The sequence below is a fragment of the Acipenser ruthenus genome, chromosome 3, assembly GCF_902713425.1.
Source record: "Acipenser ruthenus chromosome 3, fAciRut3.2 maternal haplotype, whole genome shotgun sequence".
Classification (NCBI taxonomy): domain Eukaryota; kingdom Metazoa; phylum Chordata; class Actinopteri; order Acipenseriformes; family Acipenseridae; genus Acipenser; species Acipenser ruthenus.
In genome coordinates, this window is record NC_081191.1 from 36527308 (window position 1) to 36546826 (window position 19519).

Genomic DNA, 19519 nt, shown 5'->3' on the forward strand with positions numbered 1-19519 from the left:
ACTTCTTAATAATATTTGCAACTGTTGTCACAGGAACATCAAGCTGATTGGAGATGGTCTTGTAGCCTTTACCTTTACCATGCTTGTCTATTATTTTCTTTCTGATCTCCTCAGACAACTCTCTCCTTTGCTTTCTCTGGTCCATGTTCAGTGTGGTGCACACAATGATACCAGACAGCACAGTGACTACTTTTCTCCATTTAAATAGGCTGAATGACTGATTACAAGATTGGAGACATGTGTGATAGTAATTAAAGAAACTAATTAGTTTGAAATATAACTATAATCCAATTATTTATTATCTTTTCTAAGGGGTACCAACAAATGTGTCCAGGCCATTTTAGAATATCTTTGTAGAATAAGCAATGATTCATCTCTTTTCACAGCTTCCTTGCTTTATTCTATGACATACCAAAGGCATGCAAGTATACATGATAAAATAGCTTTTAATTTCATCACTTTTCAGGAGGAATGAAGCATTATTTCAATGAGCTGTAAGGGTACCAACAAATTTGAGCACGTCTGTATATATATATATATATATATATATATATATATATATATATATATATATATATATATATATACAAGCCTGTTGTTATCTCTACTGGACCTGGCAGCCATCAATTCCTTGGTATTGTACGAGGTAGGAGATATTTCATCTTGTTTATTTAAATACGGCGTTTCGGCTGTGCAGATGTTTGATATGATGTGCTTGAATAAAACATTTGAGTTGTATCCGATAGTTTGTCTTTCATTTTAATATTGATGGTGTTTAAAATGTACCGGCGGTTGTAGGTATGAGTGTAACCACAACAGTTCTAGTGTTGAAGTAGTCCATAAATGTACAGTGGGTGTGTGGGTGTGTGTGTGTGTGCGTGTGTGTTGGGGGGTGTCTGTTTTGTGCAGCCTTTCTGCTGGAGATTACGTGATATTAAGTCAGAAAAACGGGATCTTGACTGCTGGAACCTCGTTAGCCACAAGCACGATTCCTGCTCTGGTTTACATGGGTTTTTACAACTATTTTTATCATGAGAAAGCGATTGACCCTGCCCTTAACGTGACGTCACAGAGACAAGCCTGTAGAGTTGATTTTCATATGCATGTAAACCCAACCAAATTTTCCAATCTCCAAGGGCATTTCATTAAAAAATAGATCGATAGATAGATAGATAGATAGATAGACAGATAGATAGATAGATAGATAGATACTTTTTCAAAAGACCTTTATATTTCTACTTTTGAAATTTTTAACATTACAAAAAACACACAAAAACAATTACAACATTACATAATCAAGTATATATATATATATATATATATATATATATATATATATATATATATATATATATATCTATATATATATATATATATATATATATATATATATATAAATTAAATTAAATTAAGACCAAAAACAGAAGTTTACAAATAAATATTTTAAATCCCTCCATCAGTCTCACATAGTGCACCAGCAATACACCAATTCAATGAAAACATTTCCAGATCATTTACCATACTGTAATATTTAAAGTCCAGTTTAATCCTGCTGATAACTAGCATTCTAAAAACATTTAGAAAAAAACAAACCAAGCTCAACATACAGGTGCTTTATACAAACATAAAAGGGGATTAGACGTGACAGAAAACAAAACCATGAAAAACAGTCTCTCTTTCTGTGCAAAAGGGGCGTTTGTCTGTTATTCCAGGATCTAGGATGCATAGGTATGAGTTTACAGCGATGATGGTGTGCAGAAGTCGCCACTGCAAGTCCCCTGATCTCTTGGGTAAAGGAGGTTTATAGAGACTACTCCAGGGTGGTCTGATATTCTCTCCCACCTCCAAACGCTGCCTCTAATGTGTGTCTGGAAGTTCCTGTAACTGTCTTTTGTGATGTATTTTAACACACATTTCATATATTTGTTTGTCCTCTATATTTGCCGGGGGGAGCTCTGTCAAATGTTCATTTTTTAACAGGCAGCCTTCATCTTCCCCATCCAAATGAACAGATAGGGAAATCAATAGAGGGGAAAGGTGTCTCAATTAAGGTCTGATTCTTTTCTAAGAAGCCATTGTTCAGACTTTCCTCCTGCTCTCTGGACAGGGCAGTTTGAATCTGATCAAGTAACTTGCCAGCTATTCTTTCAGAGCATGGTGGCAGGTTGGGAGAGTTGACCTGGGCACTATCTAGGAGGGAAAGCTCTTTACCCAACTCCAACCCTCCAGCCTGACGCAGTAAAAGCAGAGCCACATCAGTCCAAGGAAGTTTCTCACTGCTATACAGTAGTTTTTTTACTGTTTGCAGCCTGGAGGCTCTATGTCTACTGGACAGGTCCATCAAACCTTGTCCCCTTCTTCTAAAGGCAAAAACAACACACATTCCCTCAACCAATGTAACCCGTCCCAAAAGAAATTCAATTACACTCTCTGGATTTCATTTAAAAGGTTTTTTTGAGGCTCCATACATACAAGTCTATGCCAAAGCATAGAAGCTGCCAGGTTATTTATAATTAAAACCCTTTCCCGATAAGAGATGTTTCGTAAAATCCAACACCATTTGTGCAGGCACCCTTTTACTTTCTCCACCAGCCCCTCCAAGTTTTTCCTAACTGCCCTCTCATTCCCCAAATACACTCCCAGATACTTCACTTCCTGGCTCCACTGCAATCCATCTGGCAGAACAGAGATCCAATGTCCCTTCCAATCCCCTATTAAAAGACCTTCACTTTTTTGCCAATTTATTTTAGCTGAAGAAATTGTTTCAAAATACTTCTGGCTTTTATATAAATTGTCAATATCTGCTTGACTGAATAAAAACAGAAATATCATCTGCATAAGCAAAAACCTTGTTTGGTTGAGCTAAGCTGCCTGGGATAGAAAGTCCCTTTAAAACCTGTCCGAAGGCTTCAAATACCTTCCATAAATAATTGTGGTCAACTCTTTCAAAGGCTTTCTCTTGGTCAAGAGAGATAAGCCCAGCAGGGAAGCTGAAGAGCTTAGAAGCAGCCAATATGTCTCGAATTAAAAAAAATATTGTCAAAAATGCATCTATTGGGCACACAGTAGGTTTAGTCAGGGTGTATAACATGACCCAACACAGTGCTTAGTATTCTAGCCAGGGCTTTAGAGGTGATTTTATAATCCGTGCACAACAGAGACACAAGTCTCCCATTCTTTATGTTACACAAATCCCCTTTCTTTGGCAAAAGTGTAATTATTGCCCTCCTGCAGCTCAAAGGCAGCTCTCCTTTCTCCATGCTTTCATTAAAGACTGTGTACAGACCATCCTTTAATAATGTCAAAAAAATTAAAAAAAATTTTATTGGCAGCCCATCCATTCCAGAAGTTTTTCCCCCTTTTAGCCCCTGCAAAGGACTATAAAGGAACATCGAGCACTTTCTTTTCCTCTTCAGTGAGCCTTGGCAGAGCCTCCAGGAACTGCTGTGTCTCCTCAGCCTGCTCCCCAACCTCCATTGTGAACAGTTCTGAGTAGAAACTCACAGCATTTTGCCAGATCTCCCCAGGCTTCCTCAGTTCTTCTCCTGCCGGTGTTTTAAGAAAATGGATGACTTTCCGCTCTACTCTCTTTTTTTCCAAGCCAAAAAAAAAAAACTGTGTGGGTGCATCATCTCTGTTATGTACTGCACTCGGGACCTCACCAGCGCCCTCTGCATTTTGACATTCAGCAGCTCAGCCAGCTGCTGTTTTTTGTTCTTGAGGTCTTGAATTGACCTGCTATTGGGGTTGGACTGCAGAGCTCCCTGAAGCTCTAACATGTGCCTCAGTCATCCTCTTTGTGACATTAGCAGTGTGCTGATGAGAGACAAATCTGATCTGCACCTTCTCCACATCCCACCACTGAGCCAGGGAAGTAAAAACAGTCTTTTGCTCTCTCCACCTTTCCCAGAAAAAACTCATGCATTTTTTATTATTATTTATTTCTTAGCTGACGCCCTTATCCAGGACGACTTACAATTGTTACAAGATATCACATTATTTTTACATACAATTACCCATTTATACAGTTGGGTTTTTACTGGAGCAATCTAGGTAAAGTACCTTGCTCAAGGGTACAGCAGCAGTGTACCCACCGGGGATTGAACCCACGACCCTCCGGTCAAGAGTCCAGAGCCCTAACCACTACTCCACACTGCTGCCTTAAAATTTTTTAAAATGGGTATCTTTTAAAAGCTGAGTATTAAAATGCCAGTAGGATTTTCCTGGCTTTATCGAAAGTACCATTACACTTAATGTTAAAAGGGAACGATCAGATAACCCAGTTGGAGAAATAAAACACTTGGTGACCAAATTAAAATGCTGTTTTAAAAAATAAAAACGATCTAACCTGGCCAAGGATACATTATTATTGCAGTATTTGACCCATGTATACTGTCTCATGGAAATGTTAAAACTTCTCCATACATCAGTCAAGTCGTGTTTATTTAAAATCAAAGAAAGTTCTGTGGCGGACTGAGGGTGTGGTTCAGGATGATTCAGAATCTCATCAAGCAGCTTCTTGAAGGATCCCAGGGTGTCGTCTTCAGCAACATTAGTTGGTTCCAGATGCTCACAATTCTCTGTGTAAAAAAGTGCCTCCTATTTTCTGCTCTGAATGCCCCTTTATCTAATCTCAATTTGTAACCCTTTTTTTCAGGTCGAAAAAGTCCCCTGGGTCAATTATTTTAGCCTGTCTGCATAGGATATCCTTTTAAACCCGGGATAATTCTGGTCTCTCTCCTTTGCACTCTTTCTAGAGCAGCAATCTCCTTTTTGTAACTAGGTGACCAGAACTGAACACAATATTCTAGATGCATTTACATCCCAGAGGGATTCTCTTCGGGCTTGAAACAATGTGTCAGGAAAGTGCATTCTCTATCACATCATTCTTTAAAACCGGAGGAACATTTGAGAGGATTAGCCTTCTGATGGTAAAGCCAGAGGTAAAACAGTAATATACTGTATGTCTCATTTACCACAATTCACTTCTCAACAGCTTTAGCAACGATATTAATTTCACTCAGACAAACAACAATTGACCCATTCATTCAAGACGCAGATTTAATATTTTTACACCCCACAACTTCACCTAATGCCAAAACACATTGTTCCAAAGAAACAAAACCCTCCGTTATGATTTTCACCCCATGACAACGGCTTAACTTTTCAAAAGAAAAGTTTGAGGGAGCTTCCCTCCCCCAGAACTGGCCATACTGGCCTATTCAAGCTGACATTGCAGCAGAACACACTCCTCACACTCTCAGCATGCACCAACAACAGATAGATAGCATTATAATTTACATTTCCTTGTAGATGTTTTTTTTATGTATTATCATTGTAAACCAGCAAGGTCAGGAGTTACCAAATCTGGCACCAAAATCGGATTAAAGTCCATGTTTGTATTCCAACTTGTCTAGGGTGACCAGATTTTCAAAGCTCAAAACCGGGACACATTGCTAAGTAATTGATAAGAGTAATTAAACTATTTAAATTTAGGCTATGGTAATGGTTATTTAAATAGCCATCCTCTCACTTTTAGTATTTTATGTTTAAGCAGCTAGCTAATTTCAGTACACTCTCAGGTGTATAATTTGTGGCTAATTAGTTATATATATATATATATATATATATATATATATATATATATATATATATATATATATATATACATACTTTTATATTTGTGTGTGTGTGTGTGTTGCTACTTTTATGTTGAGTTTATTAATAATAATAATAATAATAATAATAATAATAATAATAATAATAATAATAATAATAATAATAATACAGGGCTCCCAAGTGGCGCATCCAGTAATGGCGCTCCACGTGGGGGGATAGGGCTTAAGTCGGCCAGGGTGTCCTCGGCTCACTGCGCACCAGTGACCCCTGTAGTCTGTCCGGGAGCCTCCGGGCTTGCCTGTAAGCTGCCCAGAGCTGCTTTGTCCTCGGACACTGTAGCTCTGAGGTGGCTGCATGGTGGGCCTGCAGTGTGAAAAGAAGCAGTCTGCTGACGGCACACGCTTCGGAGGACAGCGTGTGATCGTCTTCGCCCTCCCGAGTCAACGTGAGGGTGGTAGCGGTGAGCTGAGCCTAAAAATTATTGGATATTCAAAATTGTGAGAAAATTATAAAAACAATTGGTGACTACTAAATTTTAAATAATAATAATAATACATTAAATCACTAAAAATACATTACATTTTGGCATTTTTCTTTCTTTACTCACTGCTCCAGGCTCTATTTCTTAACGTTGTTGATGTGCTTGCTACCTCTCACTGCTCTGCCTAGTGTCTGGGCTAAATCCCGCCAGAACTGAACATCCACGAAACTAACGTATTACACACAGTTATAGAATAAATAAACGAAATGAAAACGCACGGCATACTGAGGAGTAAGCACGTATGTCTGTTAATCATTTTATAAAAATGTTCTTGATTACCCTAGTACCTTGCTTTTTATTTTATTTTGTTTTAACTGCAGGTGCCATAAACTAAAAGCGTTTGTTTACGTTATTTTGACAAAAGGTATTTAGAGTGTGTTGTGCTACAGGAAGTGGCTGAAAACCGGGACTTTTTAAAGTTTTTGAGCAAAATGTCGGGACACCGGGACCTTTGATGGAAAACCGGGACTGTCCTGGCTAAACCGGGACTGTCCTGGCTAAACCAGAACTGTCCTGGCTAAACCGGGATGTCTGGTCACCCTAACGATTTTGATTCTATTATTGTCATTTTCTATGTACAGTATATCACATGTAACATTTTAGGGAATGAAAGGAACATATTTAACAACATATCCAATGTAATATGACTATAATATGTTTTCCAAAAGTATATATTAAGGTATTATTCAGTGATATGCTTTTGATGATACATAGTAATGGACATCTGATGGATAGTTTTCTCTGCTAACTTCTTGTTTTTTCAGCTTTCTGATCTTGCAGACCCTAAAGCCTGGATCGACGCAGCCACTCAGATCCTGTTCTCTCTGGGTCTCGGGTGCGGGAGTCTCATAGCCTTCGCCAGCTACAACCACCACAACAACAACTTTGAGAAGCAAGCTATTGTGGTGTCACTGATCAACAGCGCAACTTCCATATTCGCCAGCCTGGTCACCTTCTCTATCTATGGATTTAAAGCAACATTCAATTACGAGAGCTGCTTAGACAGGTGGAGGGGGGGACGGGGATGGGGATGGGGACGGGGACGGGGGTGGGGGGTGGAGACTGTTGTTTGGAATACTGTGATGATTTCAACAAATAGAAATGTCTCTGGCCAGTTGGAGGGAAACTCACAGCCCATCAATGAGTAGCACAAGCAGCAGTCTGTTTTTCTTTTCCTTGGGAGCACATGGTAGAACATTGTTTTTTGAAAGCCACCTTTACAGGATACACGTAATTACAGGGTTTTACTTTGCTTTTAGCTCCAGATAAGCTCCAGTAAGAAAAGACAAAGAAAATAAGAACATTCCAAAGCTTTTGGATATTCTTAAAGAGAGTCATGTCTTTAGGGTCGTTACAGTTTAACATAGACAGTTATTTTTCAATCCAAAATACAGTGCAAACAAAATGGATTGTATTTTTAACACATTTTTTTACACAGTGAGTTGAAACCAGTTCAGCCAATGTCCAATTGAACACTTAACTTCAGTCTGAATGCGCCCTTTCACCAAAGCTTTAAAAAAAACACATGATTGCTTCTTGTGTAATTTCTCATTATGTTGGAATTAGGCAATGTTGAATGTGGCAATCAAACTCAGAGCACTGTGTTCTCAATAGTGTTCTACCTTGGTGTTCTACCATATGCTCCCTAAGTTAAAAAAAAAAACAGACAACTGCTTCCAATACTCATTGATGACATTTCCAATAGGGAAATCAACTGAACTGCTAATTGACCACTCTAACAGGTCTCTGATTTGACCTCACAGGGCCCACCAGTGTTCAATGAAGGGAGAGACAAGTCAATTAACAGTGTATTGTAGCTTTCCATTTGTACCTTTCCTGATATTAGCAATGCAGGCATCACTGTGTCCATTGGCCAACCCCTTCCCCAGCTGTTCAATCTTCTTTCTGAATTGTGAATTTCTTAATTACACAATTCAGCAGAGCAATCCACACACAGACCAGGAGATGCAATTTAGAACACATTAGGCCACTGTTGAGATTGCTTCCCTAAAAGTATATGTTAAATGCCACTTGCAGGAACTTGTTTTTTTGTATATGCTGCATAACATTGTTTGATGCTTTTTACAGGACACAATTGCTGCTAATAAACACCTTTGATTTGGCAGAGGACTCCATAAAAAACAATAATCTGGATGACTGGATTTCACACTTAAACGCAAGCTTCCCGGATAAGTTTGCCACAATATCTTCCCAAATCGAAGGTTGTGACTTGGAGTCGGAGCTAGACACGGTATGGTGCATGTGCTGAGAGTTACCCCTACAGTCAAAGGGCTACATACATCCTCTTCTGTCAAGTTTACTACTGTAGCTTTGTGGCCTTCCTTGGGTCTGGGTTGTAATCAGGTCACACATTAAATGGGTGGTGGTTTCAGCCTAGAACCCAGGAGACATCAGCCCACATTACAAAAGCACAACACATGTTTGGCACAGTTGTAATGTATTTGGGTGAGTATTATGAAATACAAAGAACAGCAATAAACACTAAAACTTTATTCCTTGTTAAGGAATAGTTCAGTCCCTTCATTCCAATCTTCTACTAATCCATACTGGTTATTGCTTTATTATATAACCAAGTAGTAATACACACATTTTAATCCCATTGATATAAGGGATACATTAGAGCATAGTTGTATCAAATAATGATGTTACTACTACATCATGATGATGTGAGAGGAATTAAATTAATTCACAGTTCAGTGACATCACCGTTCTAGGTGCACTTTTAATATTGACACCTTTACTGTGTTATATTCTTAGTGTATGTTACTTGCATTGCTATTAATTCTAGCTACCAGTTTCTTTTTCACCCAACTTTTCTATACAGTAGAAGAGTCGGGAGCATCTAGTAAACAGCTATGGGGAATCAACGTCTCTTTTTGGAGTTCTTGAACTTAAGTCAAAGCGCATTGACACAGACTATGTCTAAATATAAAAAAATGAAATACAGTATTTGAGTAGTAGCAACAAAAAAGTATGGAAATAGAATTTATGAACTGGTTCTAAATGAGATATCATTGATCAATTTACAGCCTTATACATCAAATACAACCTTGTATTTTTCCACAGGAAGTTTACGCTGCTGTTAAAAATGATATTATAACAATCCAGCTGACACGTAAAAATTTAAAAAGACACTTAAAAAACCTGAAAGCTATTTATAGTACAACCACATGGGGCTACAGGGTTTCCCAAGCCTGGTCCTGGGGACCCCTGTGTCTGCTGGTTTTCATTCCAACTGAGTTCTCAATTACTTAATTGAACCCTTAATTGAAATCTTCATTAGCTTAATTAGACCTTTTTAATTGTTTTCAGCTTTTAAAGTTGGAGATTTCAAGTGAACTATACAATTCTATAAGTAACTTGAAATCAGCAACTTTTTAGTAACTGATTCGCCCTGGATAAGGGTGCCTGCTAAGAAATAATAAATAATAATAATAATAATAATAATAATAATAATAATAATAATAATAATAATAATAATAATAATAATAATAATAATAATAATAATAATAATAATAAAGGTCTAATTAAGGACATTATTAGTTCAATTAAAGGTTTAATTAAGTAATTGAGAACTCAGTTGGAATGAAAACCAGCAGACACAGGGGTCCCCCAGGACCAGGATTGGGAAACCCTGCATTACAGTGTTACTTTTTTTAATTATTACGTTTTTAAAAATTATTCATGTGTTTTTATTTTTTTAAATATGCTGCACAAAAAAACATGGCAGGTAATAATTCATATTCATAATTCTTTAATTCATAAGAACATAAGAAAGTTTACAAACGAGAGGAGGCCATTCAGCCCATCTTGCCCGTTTGGTTGTTAGTAGCTTATTGATCCCAGAATCTCATCAATTCGAGGTGTTCTGGTCACCTCGTTACAAAAAGGATATTGCTGCTCTAGAAAGAGTGCAAAGAAGAGCAACCAGAATTATCCCGGGTTTAAAAGGCATGTTGTATACAGACAGGTTAAAAGAATTGAATCTATTCACTCTTGAACAAAGAAGACTACGCAGTGATCCGATTCAAGCATTCAGAATCCTAAAAGGTATAGACTATGTCGACCCAGGGGACTTTTTTGACCTGAAAAAAAGAAACAAGGACCAGGGGTCACAAAAGGAGATTAGATAAAGGGGCATTCAGAACAGAAAATAGGAGGCACTTTTTTACACAGAAAATTGTGAGGATCTGGAACCAACTCCCCAGTAATGTTGTTGAAGCTGACACCAAGGGATCATTCATGAAGCTGCTTGATGAGATTCTGGGATCAATAAGCTACTAACAACCAAATGAGCAAGATGAGCTGAATGGCCTCCTCTTGTTTGTAAACTTTCTTCTGTTCTTATGTTCTTCTTATGTTCTTAATTAACTCTGATACATTTTTTTGTAACTGTAAAATGTAAAACTAGAACCAAAGAGTTTAAAGTGTATCATTTTCTATATTTTCTATATATATATTGTTTTGTTGTATGAAGTTAACAGCTTGTCAGCACTCTGTTTGGAAGTCATTATATTTCTGTAATGTTTCTGTTGCTTTTTTGGCAAACGTTTTTTTTTTTTCATTTAACAAATAAATATTGGACTTCAAAAGATGCTGGCAAAAAGGGTGGGTTGTGATAGTTTTGTTTTTCATCAGTCACTTCAATGTGATACAGTTGGTCAAAAAATAGTACAGAAGGTTGGTATACCATGCTAAACACAAAGCAAACCACTGTTTCAAGTAGTGGTTAATAAGTAGTACCGTTTTGTTTTGTTTTTTGGAAAAATACCAACAATTAGATGCTCCACTGCAGGGGTTCTCAGACTTTCTTGGCTCGTGGCCGCCCATAATATCCTGACTGAGGACCCCCCACCCAATGAATTTGTATAAAAGTACAACGCAATGAAAATGACAATTATAAATGAATGATAGAGCAACCTGAAGCAGTTTAGGAGCCCCTGCATATAAGATCACCAGTCGACCTGGCTGATAGACAGTAACATCACTTTACCAGAAATCTAGTGGACTGCCTACCCTTACCTTTCTCTTCTAGCTGCTAACCCACAGTAACCCACCTCTACTTTAGTAGATTTTGTTTTAACTGGAGTTCTCTGGTTATTCTGTTCACCCCAGGCTGTTGAAGGGACTGGCCTGGCGTTCATTGTGTACAGTGAAGCCATTAAGAACATGGGGCTGTCCCAGCTGTGGTCGGTTCTGTACTTCTCCATGCTGTTGATGCTGGGGATTGGGAGCATGCTGGGGAATGTAGCTGCCATCATTACCCCACTCCGGGACTCTGCTTTCCTCACCAGGCATTTCCAAAAGGAAACATTAATAGGTGAGTATCTGGACAAGGCACAACCAAACACATTTAGTATGCAATGTCTGGCCACTAAAGCTGTGAGATGAGGTGGGCTCTTGGGTTGGTGGGCTCTTGTGTTGCTTTCTTGAAGCTTTACGGTGAAGTATCTACTGGTGCAGATGAGGCAGCAGAGTATGCAATTGCAAAATAAGTGAAAAGAATATATATTTATTTTCGTGTTATAGAAATGGAACCTGTGATGTTTCATAGCCCTGTCTTGTTTTGCAGGGATGATGTGCCTGTTCTGTTGCCTTGTTGGCCTCTCTTTCACTACCAGATCAGGAAACTACTGGTTTACCATTTTTAACGACTATGCTGCTACATTTTCTCTGCTCTTCATAGTCCTCATTGAAATCATAGCCGTCTGTTACGTCTATGGACTGAAAAAGTGGGTATCACTTCCATGCTTACTGTATGAGAAACAAACACAAGAGTCGTTGCTGATTTTAAGCTTTGTTGCTTATTAACAGTATTAGCAGTACTGTAATATAACTGTATTCTCTATAGCCTCCAGTCTTAGGACAGTATCAGCCTGATTTTCAGAAGGGTCAAAGTGAAAAACAGGTCGCAAAATATCTTTGCGACACTGTGGTAAAGATGGCTTGAGTGGCGTGGGTGGTGACTTCAGGGTCCAGGAAGCAGTACACAAACCAGGGATACGGGGTTGAAACGCACGGGCCAACACAAAAGGTTCACACAAAACTAAATACAAAAAGATCAGACGAGTACCTCTGTAACAATTTCACACAAATAATAGAAGTCATCTGTTTGGCACTCTGTCTCAGCGAGTCTCTTTCCTTCTCCAGCCAACCCCTTAAGGAGCCCAGAGGTCCTTTTATACTGTGGCTGGAGCCTTAACTACCCAATAAATCAATCAATTACCTCATTAAGGCTCCAGCCACATTCTTCACAATTCAATGCTACAGCACACAATTCAACATAATAATACATAATGCAAATAAATACACCAAACTATAATAATAATAATAATAATAATAATAATAATAATAATAATACATATATATATAAAATGGGCAGGCACACCGTCACAGACACCAGATAGGTGGCAAACTGTATTTTCAAAAGACCTGTAAGTCAGTTTCGCAATGGCATTTCAGGGTGTGTGCTTTATGAAAATGCCCTCGAATTACAGCTTGTTTAGCAATTAAAGAAAGTAATTAGTTCTATTTTGCAAATAACATCTTATTTTCAAAAGGTGCAAAACACTGATGTGCCCACTTAGTACACCAAAATACACTCACTAATTAAGACACATACCAATTCTCTGATTGCAGCACAAGAGGGAAGGGAGGAGGAAAAAATGACCCTACCCTAAACCCAGAATAGTTTGTCCCCATCACACATTTCTAGATCTATCTCCAATACAAGTTCTGCGTAGATACAGATTGGATATAGGCACTATAACAACAGAGCTGTGTGATCTGCTTAAGTCTGATTTAGAATCACAAACAGCCCGCAGTCACCCCATACCCTTCATTTTCATGCAACGGGTGCCATCCAGACAACAGCTGGGGACAGATCAGGCATCCGTCAGTCTTCTATGTCAAAGATACTGACTGATGTCACAGATGCACTTTTCCGTAGGGCAAGGGAGTATATAATAATTCCAATTGTGGATGAGGAACAAAATAGAACCAAACACAAATTTTAATGGAAGTCCAGCCTATTGAAATGTGACTAATTGGCTTGTTAAGGAACTGTAAAATCAATTGCCGTTTCAATTGAATCAGTCATAAGCAGAAGTAGCAAATAGGCTTTGCAAGTAGAAGAAATGAACCTGCCCGTTGAAAATAAAGACGTGTATTTTGGTGGCAAAAAAACTCACAGTGCAAATGCATTGTGACCTCTATTTTCTCTCTAAAAATGCGCCTTCTGAAAATCAGGCCCTACATGTCAATGTATCTCCATACAAACAGTAAAATAACTCTACACGCAGTGCATATTCATATTCATTCAGTGGATTCATATGGAAAAGTTAAAAGATACCCCGAACAAAATAAATCTTTTTTTTAAGACACTGAAAGGCAAATCTATGAATACTAGCCACTGCACCTTAGCAGCACAGAACCATTGACGTTACTTGTACATTAATATATATTGTCTCTCCTATTAATCTATAATGAATCTATATTATCACTCCACAGGTTTGAAAAAGACATTGAGGTGATGATCGGACATCGACCACACTGGTATTGGAAAATCACCTGGTCTGTCATTAGCCCAGTTCTGATTATAGGGCTGTTCATATTTTATATAGCAGATTACATCATGGGCGGAACACCAACATACCAAGCATGGGACGCAAACCTGGTATGTCTTTTCACTGAACTGTGATGCTGCAGCCTACACTCGGATGTACAAAGTCCCTCTTTAAAACATAGATAACGCTTTTATCAATGTTTTGAAGAGGTACTTTACACATCCTGGTGTACTAAGTAATGAATGTATGATTTGTAATGTATATGGAGGATCTACCATGAACCTTCATGGAGTACTATTGTTATTCCACAAATCAGGCAATTTTCATGCGTGAAATAACCACAGCACTCCATGAACATTCATGGTGTTCTGTTTATACAACAAGTGTAATGTATGGAAAGGAATGCATGTTAAAACCTAAATTAAACAGAAGAAGATCATGCTTCTTATCTGCTTAGCAACTCATTGTCATTTTGAAAAATGCAATCCATCTGGTTATACTGTTGTTGGATTTGAATAAATTCCACATCGACTTTCAAAATGAGACCAGGTAAAAAAAAAAAAAAAAAAAAAAACATTCACTACTGAATATGATCTCTCAACACAAGAATAAGAACTTGCCTAGGTCCCGGGCAATCCTTGAAAACAGGGTTTTCATCTCAAGGGTGAAATAAAGTTTAAATAAGTAAATAAATAAATACCTCTTTTAAAAAGAAGAGTTTAGAGATGTGAGGGGTAATATGAACTTGAAAGCACTGACTTTACAATGAAATCTTTGCTCTACCTGTGTTGGGGAGAATGGCGAGGGGATATAATTTAACATACAGGTTTTTGTTTCGCAGGGTAAAACGGTAACAAAGGAACACCCACCTTTTGCCCAGGCAGTCATTGGGCTACTTCTTGTAACCTCCATGATGTGTGTCCCTTTGGTGGCTCTTATCACTTTCATTAAAAAAAAGAAGGAACAGGCGAGGGAAAGCAAGATAAGCACCACAGCCAGTTAAGAGATCCACTCCTGGGACAACGAGGGCAAAAGGGCACTTTCCTTCGGAAGCACTGACGCATGTGGTATCCATTCTGTGCAAAGATCAAGACCCTAACAGGAGACTCCTCTGTGTTCAAGAATAAGATGTCTGCGTAACCACCGAAGGCCTTGTTTCGACTTCCAGTATTGCTCCTTTCACCTCCTACCCCTCCTTTTCGTTCGAATTTCCAGCATCCATTAGAAAACATATTCAGAGCAGGGCTCAGATATTCATTCTTTTACGCTGTAGAAGACAAAGGTTTCAGTGTTGAGAAGGATTTATTTCAAGGTCTTTACTGCAATAACCCTGTTAAAACAAAAGGGATACTGTGTAAACAACACTGTGAATCCTGTTCCCTTTCAAGTTTCAGTTAATCAATAGTGCTATAACACAGTATTAAGGTAGCTTCACTTTAGTTTATTACTATCATGGTGTATTCATTATGTCTGTTTTGTTTCTAGTTTTCTTCTATAGTCAGTTGGACTGAATCAACAATCTTCATTCATTCTGGTATGCACATCTCCTGTGAAGACCTACCTTTCAAGCCTATTGATAGATTTACACCTATTTTCTAAATAGCAGTCTTTTTAAGGTGACTGTACACTGCAAGTGTGTTTTTTTTGTTTTTTTTAAGAAGTCTGTTTGATTAATTAAGTAAAGTCTGGTGTTCACTAAACTTTGTAGGCTCGTTTCAAAGAATCCACCAACAATCTAGAACAGTGTTGTGCCTTCAACCTTTTTTTAATTCATCAAACAGACTTTAAAGCTTTGTTTCTAAAACACATATTCACCTGAAGTTCAAAAACTTCTACATGATTCGGTCTGTAAGAATCTTCACAAGCACTCTGTTCTCTCAAAAATAGAGGTATTTATTGTACATCGCTTCCTGTGTTTTCAAAGCTATTGACGAATAGTTACTGACCAATGACCAAAATATGTTGTTTTGGGGGTCTGTTTAAAATATCAATTGTTTTTCAGGTGCTGAGTTTATCGAACAAACTATGAAATGGGAAGGTGTCACTGACAGAGCAGTCACTGCTTTTAACAAGTTTATGGTGCCTTAAACTATAAGAAGCTTTTCTAGGTGTTTTTTTTTTCTTAAACTATTGTTTAATATTGTACTAATGAAATGTATAGAATTGAACTTGTGAAACTTAAAAGGGGTTTTAACTTAAAATCTACTTTTAAGAGGTATTTCCTAACGTAAGTTTTAATGTAGAGCTGGTTGAAAGCTGTGTAAGTTTAAATATATATCTGTATACATATGACTATATACATAATGCAAAGTAATACATATTAAAAAGACCTTAAAATCAAAGCCCATGTTCAACACTGATTGTCAACCATAGTCTTCAAGTACCACTAAACTGTCTGTTTGTGTTTCAGATAGGGCTTGTCTATGTTTTGTTGAAGAACGGTCCCTGTAGCTGCAGATCATAGGCTATGCTCTGGAAAACAGTGTTTTTTCATTAACTTAAGATTATGGGTTGACACGTCTTAAATAAAACAATACCTACTTTAAGGCCATTTCTTAGTAGTCATGGTATGCCGTTCTATTCGCTTGCATTTCTCAAGCACTGTGTGAGTGTGTGGAGATGTCAGATGCTTTCTCATCATTGCTGCTGGGGAAGGAGGGGGAGTACTTACAGGGTGTGTTATATTCAAGTGTTAAAAATGCTGTGGCCTTGTAATAGAGACAAACGGAAAACTGTTCTAGAGCTAGTACTCTTTCACAAAAATGATCTCTTTCTGTCTGACTTAAATACAGAAAAACTGAAAACACATTTTACAATATATGCACTGACACTTATCAAGGTGAAATCCCTGAGCCTTTCTGGGGGTGTTTTTTTTTTTTTTGAATGCTGGAGAATTTATATTCCTCCTTATGCTTGTGCCAAGAATAATTCTGTGATCACAAACAACATGGGGTGTCCAGTTTAGCCTGATACTGAAAAAAAAGCATTTTCAACTGGCCATTTTTCTTTTTCTTGATCCATTTTTTGCCAGGGAAAGTTTGTCTTGAAATGCTTCTAAACATCATTTTGACTGAAACTCAGGAGGCAAAAGCAATCTTTTGTCCCAAAGTTCTGGGGTTGTACATGCTTTCAGATGCATTCTTAGCCAGTTTGGACCATTTTCAGAAGCAAATCTGAACTTGCCTTTGTAGAAAAAGAAATTCAGAAATTACTTGTCATTTTACCAGATGGACCAACCTGATAAATCACACATGAGCAGATAACAAACATAGTTTTTGACATGTTACTCATCAAACATTTTACATGTATGCCCAATTCACATAATATTAATTTTATAAAACCTCAGCTGCAAATATCATATACAATCTCTGCTTAACAATCAGATGTCGTAAATACAGGGTTCAAGGACTTTTCAAGGACCATTTTGACAATTTTCAAAGACTTAATTTAAGAAATTTTACATAATTTCAATGTTGATAACTAATAACCAACTATAAAAAAAAAAATAAAGCTTTTGCATTAACAGTTTATTTAACTGTATAATAACAAAAATCGAAATTGTACTCACTTTGAGTATAGATAAGCTCTGGACCAGTAAACTTTCGTATTCAGTAACACAGTCAGTTTTGGTATCTATAGGTGAGTGTTTCATTCTAAAAGCAGTACAACAAATCAGTGTTTTAATCAGTGTCAGAAGCAATAGTCCAATAATTTTGTGTCTCAATCATAGGTGTCTTATCTTTGTTAAAAAGTGGGGAGCAAACTGAAAGACTAATTGTCGAGTGTAGAGAAGAAACCAAGCAAACCTTGCTGTTGTGAAGTACGGTTTTAGTAATTGCAAACCTACAAACTTGGGCAGGTGTTTCAGCATAAAATGTTCAAGATGTACTTACTGAGCACACCTTCATTACAAATACATGCAAGTAGCACCAAATGGCACAACCAGTACTAATGGCATCTCTGCACAGTGCTGCACCTAGAATCCCCACATGCAGTTTATTAAAGGAAAGTGTTAAACAAACAAAGAAAAGCAAGTACTGTTCTTTTGAAGGTAAGTATTCCCAAGTAAGGCAGTTCAAAACACTTGTCATGTCAGAAGCACTGGTTTACTATATTAAAAAAAGACTTCATTCTGAAGCAAATGCAAAGAATTTCAACAATCTACATTTAACAGTATAAACTTAGTTGCAGGAAGGACCAGTCAAGAGTTGTTTCTTGTTTTATACCATTAAAACAGTCTTATTGTGTCTCTGCCTTTGTGCTTGCTTCTAAATATGGTCCATTGAGTAAGAGGGCAAAGTTTGTCCATAATAAAGTAACTTAAAACAATAAAGTAACTGCTGTTAGTGCATCACTTGCTTCGGATCGGGTACATTATTTTATATCTTTAGCAAAGAGCATAGAACGACGGGGAGAGTACTCAGTAAGCAAATATATTTTAATTACCTTACGATTTCAGGGACATGCCTTTAAAGTAAGAGGGCACTAGTGTCGTTTTTTATACACAAATAAGCTTACTTGAAAAACATCTTAAATCGTGCAAGCTAATTCCTACTTGCTTTGATTGAATGACTATACTGTAGTCACCTACACAAGCTTCAATATGAAAGTTGAAAATTAATTTCAATAAGGAACAATGACAAGTTTTAAATGGGAAAAAAAAACATTGTAGCCTACTTCACTAAAGTAAAAACCACCTTCTGTTATTTTGAAATACCACTGCTTGAGATTATTACTACAGCTTAGTAACAGTAACATTTTATTAAGAGTTGGTGTGAACTTAAACCTGTTCATGGCCCAGCAGCAACACGAACCTACTAACTTCCTTATTTAAAGAAAATACATAAATACCCATCTAGTTCTCGCTTCCCATTTTTTCAATGAATATAATTGAATTAATACAGAATAAAAACAAACCAACAATTACCTAGCCTATATTTCATTATTAATTTTTTGTAGTGTTGCAGTCACACTGCTGATAATGTTAGCGGTTGTATACACTTTAATCCATACGTGTTGAATGCCTATTAAGAGGAAAAAATGCAGTACATTTGTAATGTATTTAGTATAGGCTGGTTTTAAAGTCACTTAAAGGCCTAAAAGCATTGCTGGAAAACAGCAGAGAAATTTGGTAGGTGGAGTTACTGCATGATTTTCTCCTCAGTGTCACAACTTTCACAATGGCCCATAGAGGGCTCTGTGCAGCCCTAATTAACGCTGATGGCTGAAACACCCGGGCACACTATGGACTACAATGGAGATTGTGTTGCAGCATGTTGCAACTCTTCCTACCAATTTTCAGTGCTCCTTGACCAATAACTTTTCTACACGTGAAGGAAGCGGTGCTCTTCCTGCCTAAGAAGTGAGGGGTCAGCGCTCCCTGCCGACCCCACAGCACTACACCCCTGCCTGCGTGGTTATTTGGGTAAGGGGGTCTATTGGAGAGAAGGTGCCAATTGGTCACTGAAATACATGCAACACCACTTGAGATACATCATTCTATTTATATCTATATCTATATATTCTATGGATCCCACAGGACCGGTGCACAGTATGTGTCAAAATAATTCACTCATCTTTTAGTGGTTGAATCCTGATCTCCACTTTGCATTCATTCCTAAAGTTCAATGCTTTGCCCAGCAGCTCAGACAAGCCTAATAGACAGGTTTTTAGAATTTGACCTCAATACCATCTGTGTAATTGTCAACAGGCTACAAATACAGATGTAATAGATTTAAAATCCAGTGGCAGTCTTACCAGAATCGGGACACAC

The 19519-nt window shown here is 37.6% G+C and overlaps 1 protein-coding gene across 2 annotated transcripts in view; it reads left to right on the forward strand.

Moving 5' to 3' along the window:
* The window catches only part of LOC117435420 (sodium- and chloride-dependent transporter XTRP3-like), a 33137-nt gene extending 17049 nt beyond the window's left edge, over positions 1-16088 (forward strand). Inside the window, exons 6-11 of one of the 2 annotated variants that reach the window (XM_034058552.3) lie at positions 6925-7166; positions 8249-8411; positions 11297-11501; positions 11754-11913; positions 13691-13856; positions 14588-16088. In XM_034058552.3, coding sequence (XP_033914443.2) covers positions 6925-7166; positions 8249-8411; positions 11297-11501; positions 11754-11913; positions 13691-13856; positions 14588-14749 — 1098 coding nt within the window. In that variant the 3' untranslated portion in view covers positions 14750-16088. Of the gene's footprint in view, positions 1-6924; positions 7167-8248; positions 8412-11296; positions 11502-11753; positions 11914-13690; positions 13857-14587 lie in introns of those variants that run through there. The other variant, XM_059012842.1, reaches the window with a different exon arrangement.
* The last annotated feature ends 3431 nt before the right edge of the window (positions 16089-19519 follow it).